The sequence below is a fragment of the Balaenoptera ricei genome, chromosome 15 (assembly GCF_028023285.1).
Source record: "Balaenoptera ricei isolate mBalRic1 chromosome 15, mBalRic1.hap2, whole genome shotgun sequence".
NCBI classification, from domain to species: Eukaryota; Metazoa; Chordata; class Mammalia; order Artiodactyla; family Balaenopteridae; genus Balaenoptera; species Balaenoptera ricei.
The window spans coordinates 5,352,545-5,368,265 of record NC_082653.1 but is presented as its reverse complement, the minus strand read 5'-3'; the positions used below and the strand labels follow the sequence as shown (position 1 = coordinate 5,368,265).

The following is a 15,721-nucleotide window of genomic DNA, read 5'->3' as shown; positions in this document are numbered from 1 at the left end:
GGAGGGGAAGAGCAGAGTGAGGGTCCCCCAGCAGCAGGGCCCCTGTGACTCCGCTCTCTGGGGAAAGGGGGAGATGGCCGCCGGGTGGCTGGGGGAAGGAGCCAAGCCCCGGGTCCAGCCCCCTGATGACTGGCGAGCCCTGGCCTGTGAGCATCGTCACACAGTTGGAAGAGGGCAGCCTTTGTCCTTCGGTGTCGCAGATACTGAGGGCTGCTCCCTGGGGGTGGGGAGCGTATGATGTCCCAGTAGGGACGATCCCAGCAACCAAGGGGGATTCTTCAGAGAAGGGCAGGTGTGGGCCTCCTGTAGCCACTCTACTAGCAGGGGAGGTGCCTCCGGTCCGGATTAGGGGAGCTACTGGGCAGGGGGCCTTCGGCGTCCATTACAGCAGCCTTGGGGCGGGGGGCGGGCGGGCAGGGGTGGGGAGGGTAGTGGTGGAGGGGAGGCGGCACTGGGTCTCACCTCCGGGATTCCACTGCCTGACACCGTGCTCTCCGAGGGCCAGAGGCATCCTTCCTGTATGGGGAGGAAGAGGACAGGGTCAGCGGGACGGGCAGAGATGGCAGAGCAAAGGGGCGGCCTGGCGTGGACTCTGAGAGCCTCCACTCGGCGTGGGATGCTGCACCCATCCCCCTCTCCAGCCCCACTGCAGTGACCCCAGCCCGGGCCTGGACGTTTCTCTCGGACATGACACAATCGCCTTGTCACTGATCTCCCGGCTCCCAAGGCTGCCCCCCGAAAATGCATCCTCCGAACTCACACTTTCCAAAACATACATCTGATTCGTGGGTCCCTCCTTCTCAAAACCCTCCAGCAGCTTCCGTGGGCCTTAGAACACATCCAAATGAACTGGTGAACCGGCTCCTAAGAAAGCCTAGGTACTTGCTGTGCGACCTCGGGCAAGTTACTGCATCTGAAAACGCGCATAACTGCAGTATCTGTCGAAGAACTGAAGGAGGCGAACATGCAAAGCCCCTGGGGTGCACGCGACCTGCAGTGAGCCTGTGACAGTGCTGGGTGCCACCACCACTCTCCCTCCTGTCACGCTGACCTGCTATTTAGTGCATGGAAGTGCTAAGTGTGCACCACAGGACCTTTGCACTGGCTGCCCCACTGCACAGCTGGCTCCTTCTCACTTTTCAATTCCAGTGCCCGCTGCAGGCTTTCTCTAGCACCATTATCTAAAGGGCCTTCTCCCATTAAACATCCTGTCATCTGCTTACTTCCTTCAAAGCATCTGTCATATCTGTAATCACCTTGTCCGTGTATTTATTTAGCACTTACTATAGTCTGTCTTGCCCCCTGTTATTGTGAGCCCAGTTTATAGATGAAGAAATACAGGAGAGTTAATCATGCAATCATGCAGCACCACTTCTGTTCCGGTGATATGCATGGATAGGCCCGGGCCTATGGGGAGGGATGCCTTTCTTCCTTTAACTTTATAGTTTTATTGAGATGTAACTGACATATAATCAACTGCACATATTCAAAGCATACAATTTGGTTAAGTTCTGGCATAGGTATATACCAGGAGCCCATCACCACAATCAAGATAATGAACATATCTATCACCCCAAAGTTTTTTTGGGAACATGTTTTCTTGAGGGTTCCCTTGTAAGACGATTCTCACCTGCAGTCTGGGGAGGAATTGCCTGGAGGGCTGCAATTTCCTATATGGCCACTAGGGGAGCTCTGTGTCTCTCAAAACTGTTCCATCAGGAAAGCACTTACCCTTACAAAGACTCACTGGGGTCCAGTTTATTCCAGGCGTGGGGATACAGAGGGCAGACATACACTATTACTGTTAATATGGTCATCAAGGGCCATTCTGTTCCTGATATTAGGAACGCCTTGGTGCCAAGCACTGTGCTACGCTCTTTAAAGCACTAACTCAACTCCTGACAAAACCTGCAAGGCTGAGGTCAGGTGGTTCAGCCGAGCTGGCCGAGCTGGCCCAGCTGGTAGGGGGCGGTGCTGGGATCCAAACCTCGCCCACCGCCTCCAGAATCATTCGGGCTTAAGCCGACCCCGGCAGGCTCTGTGGCCCCCAGTCGGGCCCCTGGCACAGTCCAAATGAGCACCAGGAAGCAGATGGGGGGACATCTACCTGCTCCCCATTCAAGTCGGGAGTCCTGGGGAGGGGTGCAAGCAGCCAAGGTCAGCTTGGATAAATGTGACCCAGACGGGCCCCTGCCTAAAACCCCCCTAGGAGGCCCTCTGTTCGAGGTCCCCACAACGTCTTCCCACCACTGCCCACCCCCAGCCCTCCGTCGAGCCCTAGCCTGGGGAGTCTCCACCCACAGTGCTTAGGAAAATACCAGTCACTGCTTGGGAGGCCCCACCGTAGACCCCAGAATCACTGCCATCTTTGTCACCTGACTACCCCTAACTTGTGCACCTGGAGGTCGCCTCCTCCTCCAGGGAGGCCTCCAGGAACCTCCCACCTGCCAGATGCCCCTCCCCAGGCTCCCACAGCATCTCAGCTCCTGGATCAGCCTGGCCCTGCTGTGAGGAACCCGGAGTCCAGCTGGCTGCACTGCACCTGCCCACAGGCCGTGTCTTAACTCACCTTGTTCTCTAATTCAGTGAATGGCCCTGATGCCTTTCCAGGTGCCAGTGCCCACAGGGCTGTTCCTGGCAGCTCCTTCTCTCACCCCCACTCCACTCCCCGACACCTCCTCTTTCTAAAAACTTCCTTGGCGAGTTCGTCCAGCTGCCCATGGCTTCCCCATCTAGACCAGGGGTCCGCAAACTGGCTCCGTGAAGGGCCAGACGGTCTGTCACACCACCAAGAAGGCTACTGCAGGGCAACTGCAGCCACAGAAGAGACCATGGGAATGAGCCCAGAAAACCTGATTCACAGAGTGGGCACCCGGCCCTGGTCTGTCTAGACCTGGATGACTCCCGGCCTGCCTTCAGCTGCAGACGCCGAGCCACAGTCTGTACCCCTGCAGTATTTTCTAGCTTCTCTGGGAGCAGCATCAGGCGGGCAAGTGAGGTCCCAGGGCCACAGGGCTTTACCTGCACCTGAGCCCCACCTTCTGACAGATGAGGAAATGAACTCCCAGAGGTTCACCCTGAAAAGGGGCCACGGCAGGACAGCCATGGCCAGGGGGTGGGCCCAGCCCCAAGCACACGGCGGCTGCGTTTGGGTCTCTCTGGGAGGTCATGGGCCCCCTAGACTCCTCAGACGCGCCCTGTCTGGCAGGGGCCCCAGGGGAGTCGCCACACGTACTTCAGGTCTAACAAGCCTCCATGTTTACCCAGCTGGGCATCCCCGGGGGCCCGTGCAGGTGGCTGGTAGAAGTCGGCCGGGGGGCGGGGGCGGGGGCGGGGGTGGGGGCGGGGGCAGGGGGGACTTTCTTTTAACCTCAGATGTTCAGGAACCAGAGCCCGAATCCTGACCTCCATCTGGGCATGAAGTCCCAATGCTGCCCACAGGGCTGTCCCCCCTGCGGTGGCAAGAGTCCTTCACGCCGGAACCTCTGCCATCTCCCCAGCTCCCTCGGCTAACTTCACCCTCCCTGTGACCATGCAGGGTAGGAAGGAGAAAGGCTCGCTCCACCCATTTTACAGACGCACACACTGAGGCTCAGAGGGGGTAGGATGCCCCACCCTGGAGCACGGCTACCAGGCTGATGTCTTCTCATTTGTCCAAAGCTTGCCCCAGCATCCGAGGTGGGACAAAACGGGTCATGGGCTCTTCAAGCTGTCGCTTAGAAGCTGTGTGGCCCTAGGCAAATGTTCCCACCTCTCTGAGCCCCAGTTTCTCCTCTGTAAAATGTGGGAGGGATTACTGAGCGCGGACGTGGCAGTGCAGCTGGTGGCACCGTCACTCAGGCAACAGCGACAGCAAATAAACACGCAGGTAAGCCCTGCAGGAAGCTGCCAAGTGCCCTCCGGACACACCAGGCCTCGGGTTTGGGGCACCCAGTGTTCCCGTCAGAGGGACCAGAGTGGATGCTCCTTGCCCTGGCAAGCTGGTGACATACTGAGGCCTGACGCAAGCTGAGATGCCCAAATTTGCTAGGGACAGGCCTGCCAGCCTGACTCGGCTCAGTCCCACAGACTCTGGGCACCAGCACCGGCCCCAGGCGTCCCCCAGAGCCGGGAGGCCATGCCCGCTGCCGCTTCCCCCCAGCGCCCGGTGAACACGGGCTCAGAGATGTGCTCCCTGCACAGCCCCGGGGCCGCCCCCGGGCCCCCTTCTCCCTGTGATCTGCAGCCCGTCCCTCAGACAGCTACTCCTGTCCAGGTTGTTAAATTACACCTCACAGGCGTGGAGATGGGAACTGTTTAGTGACGGACTCTGCACCGCCCCCTGGCCCATCTGCTGAGGAACACGGAGCGGCGGGCAGGGGTGGCACCGAAGGTGCAGGTGAATGAGGGGAGCGTGGGTGCTCAGATCCGGAGGAGGGCGAGTTCCCAAACCGCTGGGAGCTGCTGCATCTGCCCCAGTTTGTGGAGTTCTGTGGGGATATTCCTGGGTTTCCAGAATGCCCAACAGGGCACACGATTCTAGTAACATATCAAACTACAGTTTTGTAGGGACAGCAAGGACCGTGCCGCCTTTGTCCTTCTCACCCTTCCTGCACTCACCCCCTCTGCACCCCACCCTTGTTTCTCCCTTCAGAGATCGGCCTCAGGGGCTCACCTCGACTGTCCCGGGTAAAGCAGCCACTCTGGGATTCCCGGTGATTCCTTTCAGCTTCCGTCAGAGCACCCGGTGCTCCTGTCTGTCTACATCCAGCCCATCAGGCAGCAACCCGCTGCGACTTGCTCAAAGCTATCTCCCCCCAATGCCTGGCAGGGTTCTAGACACACAGAGGGTGCCCAGTAGATGTCTGTCCAGTGGATGGATGGATGGATGGGTCTGGGGACCAAAGCCCCACGGCATGGACTGGTCCACGGGCTCCCTTCCATCTGGGTCACTGCCTATACCTAGAAGCCCTCCCCCTCACACCCTCCCACCCCAGACTGTCTCCCTGCTGTCAGTTCCTGTGAGCACCCGACGCTGACACCGTGGGCACTTGAGCAGGGGCGTCCACAGGCCCCCCGGAAACTCAGGGAGGGCGGGCACTCACCGAGGACAGGGCGTCTTCCCTCCTCCTGCCCTGGCTGTGCCGGCCAATGAAGGAGCGAGCGGACAGTTTGTAATGGCTCAGCAAACACGTGATCACCACCACCATCACCATAACCACCACCACGATGATGGTGATCTCAACGAACTCCAGCTCCGCTGCAAGACCAAGGGGACACGTGAGACCTCGGGGACCCCGGTGCAGGCGGAGGCTCAGGCCATCCGAGCGTCCACACATCCCAACACACATGCACACCTAATACACAAAAAGCCCAGCACCCCTACCCACACCCCCACACACACCAACACAAACGAACACAGATCACACACCCATGTCCAGACACATCTGTCACACGCACGAGACGCACGAAGACACACCACCCTCCACAGGACACAGTGTGTGCGGGCCACCGCCGGGAAGAGGCCTCAGAAAAACCACATTCCGGGCGGCTGCGAACACTGCAACTCTCATTTCTTTTTTTCGGGTTTGTTTTGTTTTTCCCCCAGAAGGCGGAAAAACCCTCAAGTGCTGGAAAAGGAAGGAGGTTATTTTGATCCTGCCGGAGTCGGGGCGGTTTCTGCTGACTCGAGCGGGTCCGTGTCGGGCGGCGCGGCAGCTGGCCGTGCCTGGTGCCAGCAGAGTCCCCAGCAGCGGCGGGCGAGACGCCGGGGACCTGGGCACGGACAGGGCGGCAGAGGGGGCGCAGCCGGCCTCCCCCAGCCTGAGGCCGCCCACGGACCATCCCAGAGGGCAGGCAGGAAGGCCCCCCTACCCCGCTAACAAGCAATTAGCGGAGGGCTCCCCAGGGGCACAGGTTCAAGCTCAGGGCCACTGACTCAGCTTTTCCTCCCCCCCAGAGAGTCGCAAGGAAGCTGGGGGAGCGGGGGCGGACCGCAGGTGGGGCCTGGAAAGCGGGCGGAGCGCGGCGGGCCGAGTCGCTCGTGGGTCGCTCAAGCGGGGCCCCGCCAAACCCGGTGAGGGCAAGCCCTCCTGCCGCCAGCCTCGGTGTCCCGCGGGAGATCGATGCGGCCCGGTGGCCGTCCCTGCTGGTACAGCCGCGGAAGCTCCTCCACACGCAGCCCGCCCGCATATCCTCTCCGAAGCCCCGGCCACCCCTTCTTCCCCCCCGGGCTCTGCAGGACGCCCACCTTCCTCCACCACGTCAAGCCTTTGCCCAACTGTGCCAATGTCTGCCTGGGGCCGTCAGTGAGTCGTGTTAGTCTAACCCCCAGGGGACACGTGGCAATGTCTGGGGACACTAGTGGCTTGTCACAACTGGGGGCGCTCCTGGAACCTAGAGGGCGGGGCCAGGGTGCTGCTTAATATCCTACAGGGCACAGGGCACCTCGCGACAAAGAGTGTGCCGGGGCTGAGGACCTCTGTTCAGGGCTGAGCGTACACACGGGTACTTTTCATCATCCCGTCTCGCAGGTGAGGAGAGCCAGGTTCAGGCCTAGTGACCGACTCGCGTAGCCCAAGGGCCCAGCGCTGGTGGCTCCCCCCGCTCGACCACCCACTGGACGTCCGCCTCTGCACCCGGGAATTCGATCTGGAGCCTGGGCCCTGGCTCTGGCCTGTGCAGAGCTGCACTCCTCCCTCGCCTTGGGGGGCCCAGGAAGGAGGAGGAAGTAGCCAGGGACTTTGGTGAGACCTTCCCGAGCCCCAGAAGGCCGTGCCCCGCCTAGCGGGGAATCGGACAAGCCCCAAACCCTCTGAGAGGCTCCTTCGCTTTCCCGCCAGGAGGACGGCAGGGCCTGGGTTGGGCAAAGCCCAGGTCTCTGGCCTCAGCCCCAATCACCGCGGCCACACCTCTCGCCTCCCCAGACGGGCTGGTCCAGGGCCTGTCGGCTAGGGCCCGGGATAAAGCTGCCCATTCAGGAGACACAGAGGCTGGCTTTGTGCAACACCCACGGCCCCCCTCGGAGAGGCCTGCGCCCGCTCCCCCCAGGCCGTGCACTCTTCACCCCGCCGGGGACCTGGGGGTGGGCACCTCTCTGCCCCTCCCCCCGCCATCTCCAGGCGCCCTGCCCGCCCGGGCCTGCAGGAAAGGAGGTGTGCGCTGCCTCTGTCTCTGTCCCCGGCCCCGGCGGCCTGCGGGGCCCTGGCCAGGCCTCTGCCCTCCTCCCGGTGCTGTCCAGCGGCTGAGGCAGCAGGCCTGGTAGGGCCCGAAAGAGGGCAGTGGATGAGGCCCCAGCAGGCCGAGCGGGTGTGAACAAGCCTCACAGCTCTCCCGACCCCAAAAGGGCAGGAGGACCTGATTCCTGGGGGCCGGGGCCCAGAGTGAAGCGTCACCCCCAGGAAGGAGCCACGGGTGCCGAAAGCGCCAACGTGACCACCCTGGTCCCTGGGCCACAGCCCTGTGCACATCAACGTGGGAGAAGAGAGGGGAAAACGCTCAGAAAAAGAGAAACCACGAATCATTTCTAGGCTCTGTTCTGGAAGCCAAAGGCCTGGGGTCTTGGCCAGAGGAGGAGGGAGACTCCCATGGGTTCCCGAGACCCTTCGGCAGGTCCCCAAGGGGACCCCCAGGCTGGCTCTGGGACCCTGACTCGCTGAATCCATCCCAGCTTCCCTGCGTGGAAGGAGGAGGTGGTGCGAGGGTGACGTGCCCAGCACGCGGGGAGCACTCCTTCAAGGCGAGCACGGTTCGTGGGGGGTTCTGCAGCACTCCAGCCGAGGCAAAACAAGGGCGGCCCGACCCGTAAGCCGGAATAGAGAGGGTCGAGCAGGACCGAGCTGGGTATTCCGGGCCGTGCAGAGACACGGGCTGTGTGGGGGGGGGGGGGCATTGAGGGGTGCAGGAGAGGCACCCCCAGCCGGCAGGTGATTCACCCCAACCCATGAGGCAGAGAACACCCTGGGCTGGGTGTTTTGACCTTGGCCACGGGGTGAGGGGGCTCTGGTTCCGCCGACAGCACCACAGTGAACTTGCGCTTTCAGGGTGCTCCTTCCAGGAGACACTGCCTCGGGCGACAGGAACCCACCTCTCCCGGAAGTGCATCGGAAAGGACCTGCTGGGAACGGTGGCAAACTGGGGACCTGAGGGCACGTGCGTGCACAGTCCCCTGCCCCCACTCAAAGGAACGGAGCTGCAGACAGCCACCCTCACTACACAGGCTGTGCTGTCCACTTGGCCCCAAGCTCCACCGGGGCCCCCATCCTGCTTGACATCATCTGCCTGGCCCCTGTGGGCAGCCTGGGTTTCAGCATTCGTGCCCAACTCCTCAGTCCTGCTCCCACAGCAGGCATCACTAATCGAGCAGGAGCTCCTCCTCACCAGGTCCACAGGGCACTCCGGACAGGCACTGCTAGTTGAAAGCCCAGCGGGCCAAACAGGACAGCCCCCAGGCAGGCTGGCCCAGCGCGGCCACACCTCCCCATCTCCCCAGAACCTAGAAACTGCCTGGCCCTTAACGCCGGCAACACATTCAAGAGTTCTGAAAGCACCGAGCAGGCCAAAGCCTGCAGGACGGGCGGCTTCGGGAGTTCCAGCCAAGGGAGGAGCCCCCAAGATGGGGAGCCACACCGACCCTGCTGGACATGGGGCCAAGTGCCCAGCACAGTGGCGGAAGGCGTGGGTCCAACCACCACTCCCCACTCAGCTCAAGTCTCCTGTGACCATGGGACTCACAGCAAAGCCTGGGCACAGACAAAGGGAGACTAGAGCGAGAGGAGATGGCGGGCTGGTCCACAGCCCAAGCTCCCCGTTGTCGTGGTGACCACTCACTGGGACAGCAGTCAGCATACTAACATGTACGACACAAGCACGGCGCTGCTCTGAGCCCGCCTCCCCCAAGGCTGTGAGGTGCCAGCCATCACCACTGCCATTTTGCAGATGGGCAAACCGAGGCATAGGGAGAAATGGCTCTAGATCAAAGGGCGGGGCCGGTCCCGAACCCAGAGCCTCCCTCAGGGAGCGAGAAGGGGAAACTCTGCTCAATTCTCCCAGCCTTCCCAAAGTACCTGTTAGTTTCCCCTTCCCAGGCTGGGAATACCTCTGAGGATGCCCAGTCCTGTCTTCCTGCATCTGCCAGCTACTAGCTGTGTGACCCTGGGCATATGCACCCCTGTGAGCTCCCGCGGGGATGAAATAATAGCTGTCAAGAGCTCAGGACGGGGCAGGAAACAGCACGTGATCCTGTCACAATTCCCAACATGCCTTTGGGGACAACAGGCACCCCTCACCCAGGCCGATGCCCTGGAAACGCTGAGCACGCCTCACGGGCCTCTGCCCCAGGGTCAGTCCAGAAAGGTCACCCAGGGTGGCGGCTGGACTTCTGGGCACTGGTCTCTGCTCCAAGGACCTGTGCCGAGGACAGGAGCCTTTGGGGAGGAAACATCACATTTCCCTCATTGTGTTCTGGGCGTCAAGTCCTCTCGCTGTTGGGGGGTGGGGGTGGGGGAGACATCCTGCCATTTTTCTTCATAATCTCCCCCTTGGGGTGGGTGATGGATGCGGCAGGCTCTTGGGGGTGGCTAAGCCCATCTTCCACATGCAAAGTAAGGTCATTCTAATTTGAGTGTCTTCTTTCCTCGTGAATAATTTCAAATTAACAGGTTCGTCCGCCTCATTGGAGCGGCCTGACCCTCCTTTTGTCTTCTCCTCCAGAGACAGGCGCAGTCACTTCGAGACGTGTGCACGGGCATCTCCGATCCTCTCCCAGCCCCTCTGACACTAGTGACAGAGGCAGCGTCGCCGAGAGCCCCCTCAAGGCCAGGCACAGCCCGAATCCCTACGGGCATCATCTTATTGAACCCTCACCAGCATTCTGTGAAGTAGATACTAACATGACCCCCGCCGCCAACTTTAGAGATGGGGAAACTGAGGCTGGGAGAGGGGAGGTGACTGGCCAAAGGCCACACAGCCCAAGAGAGCCCAGACCCCCCAAGCCCATACTTTTAGGGCCAGGTTAGGCTGATGCCCCACACCCAACGGTCCTGAGTGCCGTGGCCCCGGAATGTCAGGAACGGTGTGGGTTCAAGCCAGGCACTTGTGTGGGGTGGGGCTGGTCGCCAGGCCGCATCAGGACTGGCTGCAGCATCACTTGTCATGTGGTCCTCGAAGCCAGTATCATGGCCAGCAGTCACCGCCTCCCCACCAGCATGGAGGAAAGTCGCAGGATGGGGAGAAGGACCTCGTGCCAAGCACTCAGGGCAGCTCTGGGCACCTCCCACGAAACTGCATAAAGATACTCACAGCTGCGCTCTCCTCTGCTGCTACCTGAGTGCCAAGCACCCGCCCAGAACAGGACCTTCCCTCTTAATTCCCACAAACCCCCGAGGGGCCGCATCGTCGGTCAGACCAGGAGTCAGAGAACAGTCCTGACTCCGAGGCTTCCTCCTCCGGCACCTGGGGGAGCCAGGACGCGCTCTCACAATGAGATTTTTTAAAATAAAATTAAACCGAATAAAAATTCAAGTCAGGCTTTGAAAGGATGCCAACTGTATCAAAATAGTTCTCAAACTCTCAACCAGACTTGCGACATAGGAAGAATATACAGGATCACACGTGTGACCCGGGGATACTATCACATTAAATATAACCCGGCAGGTTTCGATGCGATAGGCAGCCTGTGGTTTCCGCTGGCGACCACATCGCAGGTGCTGTGATGCCCTGTGGTTTGGTGCCCATGTTCCTGTTCGGGCTGCTTAAGGTAAAGATGCAATTCTTTTGCATCCAAGCTTATGGTCCCCTGTTCTTGGTGATGGAGCCACAACCTGAACCAAATGCAGGAGTCTTGGTTCAAACCCCTGTCCGGCCACTTCCCAGCTGTAAATGGGGCTGGTGTAGAATTCACCATGCGATGTGTGGGCACGACTGTCACTGGGTTCTCAGTTAATAATCGGAGCGGCAGCCCGGTGCTGGAGCTCTTTTCTCCCTCCTTGGCTGGAGAGCTGGGCCAGAGTCCACCCAGCTCCTGCCAGCCCACGGGAGGTCTCCAGACCAGACGACTCTCCCCCCTCCCCCGCCGCCTGCCCCCATCGCGTCTGCTCCAGGCGGCGGGGCAGCCAGCGTGCTTCCTGGTTAACAAACAGCCCGTGCAGGCAGCCCTGTCTGGCCTCCCGGCCGTACACCGAGGAATTAGGAATTGGCACTGTCTGAAATTTATGAAAATCTAATCTCGTTAGGCCTGCCTGGATGCGACGGGCCGGGGCAGGCCTCCTTGTCATTCACTGGAGCTCTAGCCTGCCTGGGGTTCCTGCCACTTCATTTGCTGCCCCTCCTCCACCACTGCATTTGAATAAGAACCCAGCTCCTTCCCCCCCTGGAATTTCAAATAAAATTGAACCAGACGTCAAAGGAATAACTTTCTGATCGCTCCTGGTGCCATTTCAAACACCCCTGACGCACATTTATTTCTTAGGGTAAGACCATTCGTAAGTAAAAAATGGATCTTTCTCTTAAGGTTTGGGAGGTGGGCAGCAAATCTAGGCCAGTTTTCTCTTTTTTAAAGACAGACCGCACCGCTTACCCAGCACCTACTCTGTGCCAAGCACACGGCTGGGCTCCGGGCACCTGATACCGGAACACATAACCGTGAGATACTATCCACTGTTGTCTGGTGTTGGGGGTTAGGGGCAAACAAGTTCTAGGCTGGCTGGGGCGGGGGGACCCGGCCTTGCACAGGGGCCTGGGGCTTCCCGCATTGCTGCTCATGGAAGAATTTAGGGTACAGACTCAGAACACGAGGTCTGCCCCCAAGATTCCTGGGTTCGCATCCCAACTTTACCACTTAAACTGTGACCTTCGGTATATCACTAGTGTCCTCATCTGGGGAAAAAAAAAAGGGGGATCACCCAGTCCCCACTTCACATGGCTGTGGTGAGAACTACATGAGTTGATTTGGAGCCACAGACTCAGGAAGACAGCACCTCTGCAAGGAGACCACCTGGGAAGCCTCATTACGGGGAACCAAGAACTCCAGGCCCTGGGCCACACCTATCCCCTGCCCCTACGCAGACCTGAGCTGTGGAATCCACAGTAGCTGGAGAAGGTCCATCAAAGCGGGCCCCTCTGCCAGTGCGGTAGCTGATGGACGGTGCAAGCTGGGGGCATCTCCGCAGAGCAAAATAACAATCTCTCAGAACTTCCAAGAGAGAACCTTTGACCAGGCAAATCACTTCCTGGGTATTTATCTCCACGTGCATTTCTCCTGGGACTCTCTCCCTTTGGCTCTCCCTGCTCTAATAAGAGTTTTCTGTTCTGTGTTCTCTAAAAGGTCCCAACACAGCCCACCTCAGGGCCTTTGCATGTGCCTCTCCCTCTGCCTGGAATGATCTTTCCCCACATCCACGGGCTTGCTCCCTCCTTACCTTCTGGTCTCTGTTCCAATGTCACTTCCTCAGGAAGCATCCCTGAGCATCCTGTCTGAACCAGTGTCTGCCCCAGTCCCCAGGACCCCGTGTCCCGTGCCGGCTTCACTCTCCTCTGCAGCTCTAATCAGAGGCTACATGCGGCCTGTCTAACCGCTTATTTCCTGCCTCTCCCTCCTCGAATGCCAGTGTCCAGTGACTCTGTGAGCATTCTGTGTCCGCAGCACCTTTCCCAGAGCAGACGCACAATGAATGTGTGGAATAAAGGATCGCAGTGCTCTCAGGTAAACAGAGGAGGGTCAGGAAGACCCGCTGCAGGTTTGCACGAAAAGGGAGAATCACTGGGAACCACTTAAACGTCCCTCCAAGGGGCCGACGCAACCAGGAAGGCACGGCCAGCAGATCTGTGGGCACTGACACAAAAAGATGCCCCATGAGAAAGAGGAGAAGCCACCAGATAGGACGAGCCCATCTTTGTTTAGAAAAGCACAAACGTGTGTATTTTAAAACAAAAGCGAATCTTGTGATAAATACATATGCCCGTGACTACATGCGTCTACACAGACCAGGGGACAGGTGTGGTTAACCCTGGTGGGTGCCAAGAGGGGACGGCCCCTTCCTTGTAACACACACTCCTGCACACTCAGCATGTGTAATTACATTCATAATAAAAGAGAAAAACAAAGATGTAAGAAGCATCTGTCAGTATCCAAACAGGCAGCTGCTCCCCGTAATGGGGCTTCCCAGGTGTCTCCTGGCAGAGGTGCTGTCATCCTGGGTCTGGCAGCAGGTCTGGGTCAAGCCTTTCAGCCTGGGATTGAGGGCAGTGGAGCCCAGGCATAGGGTAGCCTCTGACTGGCCCTGGGAGATTAGGTGCTGCACTGAGATTGCCCTTGGTGGGGCAGGGAAGGGCCTGATGGCCCCTCCAGGTGGCCCCGGCTGAGGAGCCCAAGGTGATACCCAGGTGTCAGATGGTCATCTAGTCCCCGGGCCTGGCCTCCCCTCGCCTGGAGAGGGGAGATGTGTGTGGATGAATGCACAGCTTGCCCTGTGAGACTGTGGCTCCCTGTCTCTCCCCAACACTGGCTGGACTGACGGCCTCTCCAGGGATGAAAGTGTGTGGTGCTGTAGAGCGAATGGGACGACAGGGGATGGTCCATGCTCACACGTGAGCCACAACCTCTGCCCGACCACTTCCAGCCTTTCCTTGCCCGGCTGACCCCTTCCCCCACTTCCCTCTCCCCCCCGGATTGCACCCGCGCACACGTGCATGCATGAACACGAACACACACACACATACGCATGCACTTGCCTGCTGGGCTTGCCCCCCACCGAGCTCCCAAGCACGTGGGCATCAGTCTCTCAACTCTTATACTCATCTACTCTAGTCTAGAGCATCACGGGATGGGAGCACCGGACGCAGCTCTACAGCCCCCCCACAGCTGCAGCCTAACAGAGAAGGTCCATTCTAGTCTGTCCCAGTGGCGGTGGAAGCATCCGGAAGCCCAGGCGACCCTACAGTCAAGGTTCATTAATTAGACAATAAATACAGGGCCAGGTTTAAAGGGTGTTGATGGTAAATCATTAGCCCCACATAACCTGCTTATGTGTGCGTCTCCTTTTAACTAGTAAGATACCTTGTCCTGGTTACAGGCGAACTGCCTTCTTGTACCTGAGTGGCAGAAGCGTGCGGAGTCTCGCTCATTTCTGGGACTTCACCCCACACGTCCCGAAGTCACCTTTTGGGAGGTGGCCTGGGAAGGGGTTGCAGCTGGGCAATGGGCGAGCCCCGGGTCTCAAAGTGCGTGTGGGAACGCGGTGGTGAAATCAACTCCAGGGAGAGCAGAAGACCTGTATAATCATTTTAGAACCTCATGATTAAATGCTCCTTCAATAAGGAAAGACAAAGCAGTGCCTTTTATCTTTCTTGCTATTATCCAAATGGAAAGAACTAATGGGACTTTCTTTTTTCTATTGTCACTGATATCGAGCGTCTTTAAACACCCACTGTCAGCAAAATAGCAATCACCGTTCGAGAGTTATTGGCAGGATGGAGTGAATTTGCGGTGAGAGAGCCGTTTCTGTCAATGGACGAGGAGGTGCAATGGAAAGTTATTTAAAATAAATGAAATGCGTTTCGTTAATTGAGGAGGGGAGGCATGGGTGAGTGAGGTGGCAGTGTCAATGGCCATAATCACTTCGGAGGACACCATGGCAGTACCAACATCTGGAATGCACACTACCTTTCCACCCAGCAATTTTAGCTTCCAGGATTGTATCCAACAGAAAAATTCGCAGAAGGACCTGAGAGCATATACGTATAAGGACACCTCTGCAGGGTTTTTGGTAAACGTGAACAACCAGAGACCATCCAAATCCCACTAGACAAATCCTGGTGTCTATCTCATTATCGAATACAATGGGGCCACTGGAAAGATACATAAATCTATTGTGGGGTTTCCCAACCTTGATACTACTGACGTTTTGAGCTGGATAATTCTCTGTGGTGCGGTCTGTGCATTGTAGGATATTTAGCCACACCCCTGGCCTCTACCCACTAGATACCAGTAGCACCAAAACTGCCAAGTTGTGACAACCAAAAACGTCTGCAGACATCGCCCAATGTCCCCTGGGGGGCAGAATCACCCCTGGCTGAGAACGGGTGATCTATAGGTCGGATGATGGCTGGCTGTTTGCAATTACTGCTGAGCAGAAATAATGAAATTGGAACAGTATATATAATATGGACCCATTTTTATAGCAAAAATGAGGATAAAAATCAAATTGTTCGTGATGGCTACTTCTGAAAGAGGAAGTCTATCCTTTTTACTTTTTGTATGCCTATATTGCTTGTATCTTTATAACAAGCATTGACAACTTTAATTTAATCCACCTTAATTAACATACCAAAGAGACTCAGGCGTGTGTGTGCCTGTGTGTGTGTGTGTGTGTGTGTGTGTGTGTGTGTGAGTTTCAGCATGCGGTGACAACGCGACTCACGCTTGCCCTCACCACTCAGGAGTCACCGTGTGCTCCTTGGAAACCAGCAGATGTTTCTCTCAATTACCAATTTTCAAGAGCCTGGTGTTTCCCAACATGAGCTCCGAGGGGCTTGGAGGGCAGCGCCAGGAGAGGGGAAGTGAATGCAGCTCCGTTTCCAAGCCTCTCGGACAAAGAGCTCAGCTCTGAATCGGCCCACAATGCGGCCGGTATTGAACGCTTCTCAATAGCTCCTCCATCAACCCGGCCGCGTGCTGGAGGCTTCGGGGTCGGCGAGACCCGCTCCATCAGGAGGGATCTCAGCGCTGGCCGCGGGTGCCCCTTCC

General features: G+C 58.3%; 1 protein-coding gene across 1 annotated transcript in view; it reads right to left on the bottom strand.

Moving 5' to 3' along the window:
* Nucleotides 1-15,721, bottom strand: part of PMEPA1 (prostate transmembrane protein, androgen induced 1) — a 58,084-nt gene that overhangs the window by 4,234 nt on the left and 38,129 nt on the right. The window contains exons 2-3 of the mRNA XM_059895760.1: nt 5,085-5,239; nt 463-516 (exon numbers count right to left, since the gene is read on the bottom strand). Of these exons, the coding sequence (XP_059751743.1) occupies nt 463-516; nt 5,085-5,239 (209 nt within the window). The remainder of the gene's footprint in view (nt 1-462; nt 517-5,084; nt 5,240-15,721) is intronic.